Source organism: Poecile atricapillus, chromosome 6 (assembly GCF_030490865.1).
Source record: "Poecile atricapillus isolate bPoeAtr1 chromosome 6, bPoeAtr1.hap1, whole genome shotgun sequence".
In the NCBI taxonomy this organism is placed as follows: domain Eukaryota; kingdom Metazoa; phylum Chordata; class Aves; order Passeriformes; family Paridae; genus Poecile; species Poecile atricapillus.
Window position 1 is genome coordinate 37,250,610 of NC_081254.1, and position 7,500 is coordinate 37,258,109.

Consider the following 7,500-nt stretch of genomic DNA (forward strand, 5'->3'; position numbering starts at 1 on the left):
GATTTTCTGTAGCATGGAAAAGTGGCCTTTATTTTTCTAAGCGATATTTTCTGCTCAGAGTCAAATTCTTTTTTTATGCAGCTTACAAAAATAAATACTCGTATTTTGCTAAGATCATAATAGCTCATTAGAAGAGGCTGAATTTGGACCTAGACTAAAACCTAACACCACAGGGCTGAGCATGCTTACTTGAACCTATAATGTTGCTAGTTCTGGCTCTCTGGGGAAGGAGAGGACGAGGGGAGAGGATTCAGCCTTCTTAATTGTGAACCTCATTAGTGACGGTTGCTAGGCAAAACACACACCTACTTTCTGCGCATATGAAAGAGATAAACAATACGTCATAGACCATAATGACTCTGGTGCTCAGGGCGACCTTTAATTATTATATTTTTGGTCTCTTATACCTTAGTTATTAATGCAGAAAAACAAATTAGGGTTGTGTGTGTGTGCGGACCGCGGCAGATTTGTAAATCGCTTTCCATTTTTTGATGTCTAGATTGCGTTTCCTTCCGATAGTTGGTGCTCGCCTCATTCATTCCCCTCCCCGCCCGTTGGTAAATACTATTTGAAACGTAAAATGACAATGATTGTATTAGCAGCTTAGTATTGTTATCACTTTAATTAATTTTATTAGTGTTAAAAGCCATGATCCTGTCAGTGTGTTAGTAGCAAGTCGCAAGAGGAGTCCCACAGAAACTGATGTGCGTGGCCCAGCACGCCAGGTTATAGCGGGTTTGAGAATCTGAACTCTTCCAGAACTCAAGATGTATTAAAATTAAACATATTTAAATGTGCATTTAAATTCTGAGCAACACTAAAATCTTCAGGAACTTGGACTGGGTGATCCTTCAACTGAAAATTATTCTATTCTATTCTATTCTATTCTATTCTATTCTATTCTATTCTATTCTATTCTATTCTATTCTATTCTATTCTATTCTATTCTATTCTATTCTATTCTATTCTATTCTATTCTATTCTATTCTATTCTATTCTATTCTATTCTATTCTATTCTATTCTATTCTATTCTATCCTATCCTATCCTATCCTATCCTATCCTATCCTATCCTATCCTAACCTAACCTATCCTAATTTTATTAAACAGAGGTTCTCTGAGAACTGGTTTGCATCCCTACACTGGTATATTTTACAGTTCAAACGAAGTGATATTTAAATCCAAATGACTATTTTGGGCTTTGCAGGACAATAAATACATGTGTGCACTGCCCAGGCGCAGCTGCAATTGTGTGTGAGTGATTCAGGGGCTGATGGTTTCCAAAAAAGATAGGATTTCACAATTCTGGATTTTCAGAGACACTTTCCATTCCCCTCTTCATCTCAGCCTATCTTCTTTTAGCAGTTCAGGCAAGAAGTCAATCACATTGAGTCAGGCTGAAGAAAAACATTTTATGCTGTTTTTCTCATCCAAACCCCCTCCTGCCGTAATCTGCAGCAAGGCCCAGGCACAGGAAATTGACCTCACAGTAAATTCTTTACAGATTCGGTCATGTTTTTACCATCCACTTAAACTTGCATACATAACCTGAGACTGTACCTCTGGATCAAGGAATATGACAAGCCAAAATAAAATCAAGTCAAATTAAAGAGCAAGAAAAAGCTGCAAGCAAAACAAGACTGAAATTAAAAAAAAAAAAAAAAAAAGAAAAAAAAAAAAAGAGAGAAGAAATAAAATAGGAAAATGTGAAAAATTGGTTGTGACTGCAAAACTGTAAGTATTAAATGAAGAAAGAAGTCAGAAGCAAATTCAGAAGCGTCTGTGTTCTAGTTGACAAGGGCTGAGAAATACTAATGGACTTTTTTTAATGGGTTTTGATGGATGAGAGAAGAAATGATGTAAAAGTAAATGTAGTGGTGTCTCAACATAAAGTACGGTGAAATAAAATAAAAAAAAAAAGGGAAATTAAAAAAAAAATAAAATAAAATAAAAAGCATTGCAAATAAAAAAAAAGGACATGTAAATGTGTGCCTACCATTTTCCAGATAAGAAGGGGCCGTACCTTCTGAGGGGTCAAGGCGGCGAGCCCGCCTCCCGTGTTTGGAATTGTTGTGTACAAACATGTTGTCTGAGACAGCCAGCACGTGGCCATCCACATTGACTGTTGTTGATACAACAACCTGGAAGAGAAAACAAAACCCCACATTTCAAAAATCCTGCAGATTTTCCCCGAATTGGCTCTTGTAAGACAAAACAACATCCTGTTACTTTTCTGTTTCTATTTAAACCGAGTGAATGACATCTCTGAATACATCTTTGTTTACGTGGAGACCACTGGTGATTTTTAACTCACAATTGTTTCTCTTCAGAACCTGCTACACTAATTAGAGTTTAATCTCCTATTATGCTAACAAATGAATTCAATTCAGGGAAATATTCTTCTAGCCATTAGTTTCAGAAACACCCCTCTAGCCACTCATTTTAAAAGCTGCTGTTTTGATTGATCTGTTGATATATTGATTAGATAGTTTATCTAATTAAAATTTGTTCACTTGAGACTGTCTTCAAATGAAGGGTTGTGAGGATTCCAAATAAAAAAAGCTTAATAAATCAGGAACCTTCGTAACTCCCCATTTTTTCTTCAGTAAATGATCTCCAGGTCAGTTTTACAATTACATTTAATGTCTGATAATGAACTTTTTTGCATCTGAAAAGGCCGAGTTGAATATGAATAGTGAAAGTGTTTTCAATCCATGAAAAGTATCCCTTCTCAAGTTCATTTGGATGGTGATTGACCCTGGTATGTCAATGGAATTTCCTCCTTTATTTTTGAGTGAAAGGCTCCTATTCTTGTGTCCAGGTTCAGAGTCCGGCCATAGAAGAGATGATGGATAGGGCCTCCTTTGGCTTCCAGCTGCTTCTCAGTCGAAAATGGCAAAGGAACATATGCAAAAGGCACAACCTTCCCGAAGCCAACACCTCCACAATGGAGCTGTGGGACGCCTTCCGGCAGCCACGGCGCGGGAACGCCAGCCAGGGAGGAAACCGCCAGGGTTGGTGTGGAGCACGGCTTGGTAGGTGGATCACTGTTATCCCAGACTGACATTTACATCTTATTTAAATACTCCAGCATGGGCCCTTTGCTCTGGTTCCAGGTTATCTAAAGGAAGAGGCAGCCGCAGCGCTTCCTTTGGGGTGAGTAGAGTCCATAAAGTCGCTGGCTAAGTCAGACCTTATCAAGCCAGCTGGTGAGGGTGGCCAAAGGTAGGACAGATTTTAGTGTCCACCTTCCATTCATTTAAATTTTGGTTATAGCAAAGATGATTTCAGGGTTCTTCCACCAGCTTCTAAACCCAAACACTTAACAAACACAATTTGAAGGGGAGCAGAGAGCCTCCTTCGCACAGAGCTGGTCCAAGGCATCAGAAGAAAATTCTTGTCTGCTTCTATGTTTTGGATCACCTCTGATCCTGTTTCTTATTCACAAGCCATAATTAGCTCTCAGCTATCACAGCACCTTTCCTGTGTATCCTGCCTCCTTGGAGACAGCCATCTGCGGTACCCTTTAGAACAGCCCGAGGGCAGCTCTCTGCCAGGCTCTTCTGCTTCCCCAGCTCTCTCCTCCCACAAGTGGACACTTTCCCTCTTGTCAACATCCACTTCGGAGAGTGCTGAGGTTGCACGCTCAGCTCGGCCGCAGAGCTGCTGCCAGGCCGCTGGGCTATCCTCTTTCACTCTTAATGAGATTCCCAGGCTTTCAGAAACATTGCAAAACATACAAGCGTGATTTCCAGCCAGGATTTCTGGGTTTGGTTCCTAGAACACGGTGTATTAAAGAGACAGAGCAAGGTGTATATGAAAATGACAACTATTTTTGTTCTGTCATGTCTATATAGGTCAGACACCAAGGGAAAATACTGTAGTTCAGCAAAAGAAAGTCGACGTGCTACGCTTTGTTATGTCGCCTCACTCCTGCAGTGCACCTCCACAAAGGTGCTGAGGCAGGGAAACCAGGTAAAAATACTGTTCAAGATCTGACATCCTGTTAAGTCCAGTTAAACCTTCCGAGAGGCAGGGAGATTAGCTAAAGAGACCCAGGGAAGTCTTTCTAGTGCCTACTGGCTCCATTGTCGACCACAAGATCACTCGTGACTGATGCTTCATTTAGTCATCAGTGAGACAAAGAGGACATTTCCACTCATTCCAGGTTTGACCTTCTGTTCTGTTCAGATGGATCAATATCACCGAAGCTACGTGAAGCTGAGATGCATGAAAAATGGAAGCCTGGCTCGATTGTTTTGAAGGAATATTTTTTTTTTTCCCAGCTACAGATCTTTTCTGTTGGCTGGCTCAAGGGTGCTGGCTTCCCCGGTTGGTTGGCTGTGCATGAAAACAGATGTCACATGCTCTGCTATCAAGTTTAACCACAAGTAATTCTTCTCCAAACTGAGAAAGTTCTGAACATCTCAATACTACTTTATTGCTGGATCCAAATATGAATCATTGTGAAATATTTTGAAATAAAAGACAGTTATTTCTTAACGAGCCTTTCCAATGACCCCAGATACAGAGGAAATAATTTGTCCATCCCGTCAGCTGCCTCTCTGTGCTGCTATGATTCACCACAGGGTCTCTCAAAAGCTGTAAGGAGAAAGTGAAGTATTAAACATTTTCTAACCCTGCTGAAACAAACATCTGTGGGTTGGGCCATCACTGCTGGATCCACAAGTTGTGAACCAGAGAGTTCCAAACATCCCTGAGCTCCATAGTCATGTTCTTAAAGTAAGATCAAACTACTCAGTCTAAGTAAAACCCCTGCAGATCTGAGCAAACAGCACACTACAACACAAGGTGACAGCAGGAAGGAAAATTAGGGAAATAATTCCTAAGGAAAGATCCACTTGTTCCAACATTGAACTGTTAAGCCCACTGCAGAACTCCAGAACCAGCACTTAAATTAATGGGGGAAGTGTAAAATACTGACAGCAAATTTTTAAGCACTGGGACAACGCTGAGTGGAAAAACTGACTGTTATTTCATAAGTTCTAGATGAAGATGTGATCAAGTCTTTTATACATCGTTTAGAGGGATCTGTACCTGGAATCTTCGCATGTCTCGTGGGTTGCCTGCATTCTTCAAACAGTTCTGATTGCACTTGAGGAAAAACTTTAGAAAGAATCTATAAAAATACAAAATTGAAATCTATTAGATTCATCAAAATGTAAATCCAATTTTTAAAAAGTTTAATAAAATTTAGTCATAAATAGTTATACCCAAAAGAATACTGGTAGTGAAATATTACTTTCCTATTTGTTAATGAACTTATTTTAAAGCACAAGATCTCTGTCATAAACAGAACATTATTGCCAAGGCAAGGCAAATTTATATTTTTAATTTTTCAACGACTACAAATGTATTGACTCCAGGCCATATCCTTAGCTCGGTGTGGGAAAGTTGATTTCAATGACTCATTGACTTCAAAGGCAATGACTTACACCAGATGAGAATTTGTCTCTATTTTTTTAATACTTTTCATTTTTTTCACAACTTATATTAGCAGTAATGACCTCTACGTCGAAAAATTCCAAAGGTAATGATCAATCTTCTGAAAAACACTTGGCTTTGCCTCCGGTTTGGAAACTCTGGCTATTCAAAGGGACTCGATCCAACTGCTGCTGACTCCAGGGAGATCCAGGCAGGATCTGCCCACCGGCAAGGCCCCGGCTCCCTCATTGTTTTTGAAAGGGAAGGAACATGGCAAATTAGGCCCTGTCTTACGACCTCTTCAACCTCTGCCAGCCTTTAGCTGTGAGGAGTCGCTCTACCCAGGGATCGAAATCCAGCTTATTTCTGCTGAGCGACAACCAGCAATTATTTAGGACTAACCCTTATCATCCAGGCATCTCCCCATAAACCGTTTTTGCAGCAACGCTGCCTCAGGGGAGCACAGCGAGCACTTAGAGGGAAGGGGAAAGCTTGGGAAGATGGAAACTCCTTTCTGCCACCCTCCTGCACCGCAGGAATGAGCTGATCTGGGGAGTCTCCACCCTGCAGGTGAAGCAAACCGCGGGATCCTCAGGAGGACGTTCACAGCCTGACGTCATCTTTTTTATTTATGCACTCGTGATTTCACCTTTCATAGTAAAACTGTGTTTTAATTAGGTTTTCTGGCTAATGACAAGCAAAGCTCAGGACTTTTCCCTTGCCCAGAGTCCCTCAGATGCTCCAGTCCAGCAGCTCGTGCTGCCCAAATTTGTGCATGCTGGACAGCGAGGTCAGCCAGAGCTTTCACATTCAGAATATGAACAACTTTGATTTCTTTGCTCATGTCCGTCTCTGTAAGTGACTGGGACTATTCTTGCTGCACACAGAGGTTTCCATGTGCCAAGAGCATTCCTGGCAGGAGGCAAACCAGGAACATCTTTCCTCCTTTAGCACCCAACAAGGTGGGCCCAGCCTTGGCCAGCAGAAAGAGCAACAGTGGCTGCACCACATCGCACTCGCTGCTGAGAAGCTTTGAGGGTCACTCAGGAGCATTATGGGAGCATCCCCAAATCCAAAACTGGTGCTTTTAATCCCAGCTCTTCCTTCTCCGTTAAACCTTGAGCAGCACCCTGGTGTTATCCCAGGACACGAAAGCTGAAGGAGCAATCTCTCATATCAGAGAGGCAAGCAGGGAAACAACCAGGTTTACTGAAACTGCATAAATAAATCGATGCTGTCACTTCCGCTGAATGCACATTTCTTTAAAACTTCCTATCCTAAAACCTGTAAAGGGGTTTCAGCTGTTGAGCTGAACAAGATCTGGATTTCTGTGGTGGATGACATGATCTCCTAGTTCAGATGCTCAGCTTTTCTGGATGCTGTTGCAGGGATATTATCAGCAACTCCATGAAACTGCCTCTGTTAGCCACAAGTTCCCTCTAATTTTATCTGCCATGTTTTGGAGGTTTTTTGTGCTTTGGATTAGGTTTTTATTTTTTTGTTGTTGTTATTTGAAATATTATCTCCAGAACAATTGATTATTGCCAGGTTCCCTGCCCACTGCAGGGGGGTTGGAACTATATGATCTTTGAGGTCCCTTCCAAGCCAAACCACTCCACAATTCTATTATTCTAAAGGAAACATCCTTTCTGTCAGTCCTCTATTTGCTTTTGCACAGCTTCCACCACCCAGACTGTGAGCCTGTGCAAGGCCCAGCTGATGCCCAGCTCCATACAGAGCCACCCAGTGCTGGGGAGCCAGGAGCTGGGACCAGCCTCCAGCTTCACAGCTCCGTAGTGCCACATCCAGGCTGAAGAGCAGTATCTTATCTTTTCCTTTTTTCATTTTTTTTTTTTTTTTCTGATCTCAAATGGGTGTTGTGAGGCTTATTGAGCTAATGTTTGTAAATTGCTCGGAAATTCTCCAATGAATTGTGCACTAGGAATGCTAAGTATTGCTCCTCGTGGATTGTTTTTAGCGTGAAGCATTCATGATGAATTGTTTCTATACAGAGAGCTCACATCCTGTCAAAGAAAAAGGGCCATTAAGCACCCTT

The 7,500-nt window shown here is 41.4% G+C and overlaps 1 protein-coding gene across 5 annotated transcripts in view; it reads right to left on the reverse strand.

Annotated features, from left to right (window-relative positions):
• Window positions 1–7,500, reverse strand: part of EBF3 (EBF transcription factor 3) — a 129,855-nt gene that overhangs the window by 39,047 nt on the left and 83,308 nt on the right. For 4 of the 5 annotated variants that reach the window (XM_058841807.1, XM_058841806.1, XM_058841811.1 and 1 more), the window contains exons 8-9: window positions 5,058–5,139; window positions 1,996–2,140 (exon numbers count right to left, since the gene is read on the reverse strand). In XM_058841807.1, the coding sequence (XP_058697790.1) occupies window positions 1,996–2,140; window positions 5,058–5,139 (227 nt within the window). The remainder of the gene's footprint in view (window positions 1–1,995; window positions 2,141–5,057; window positions 5,140–7,500) is intronic. The other variant, XM_058841810.1, reaches the window with a different exon arrangement.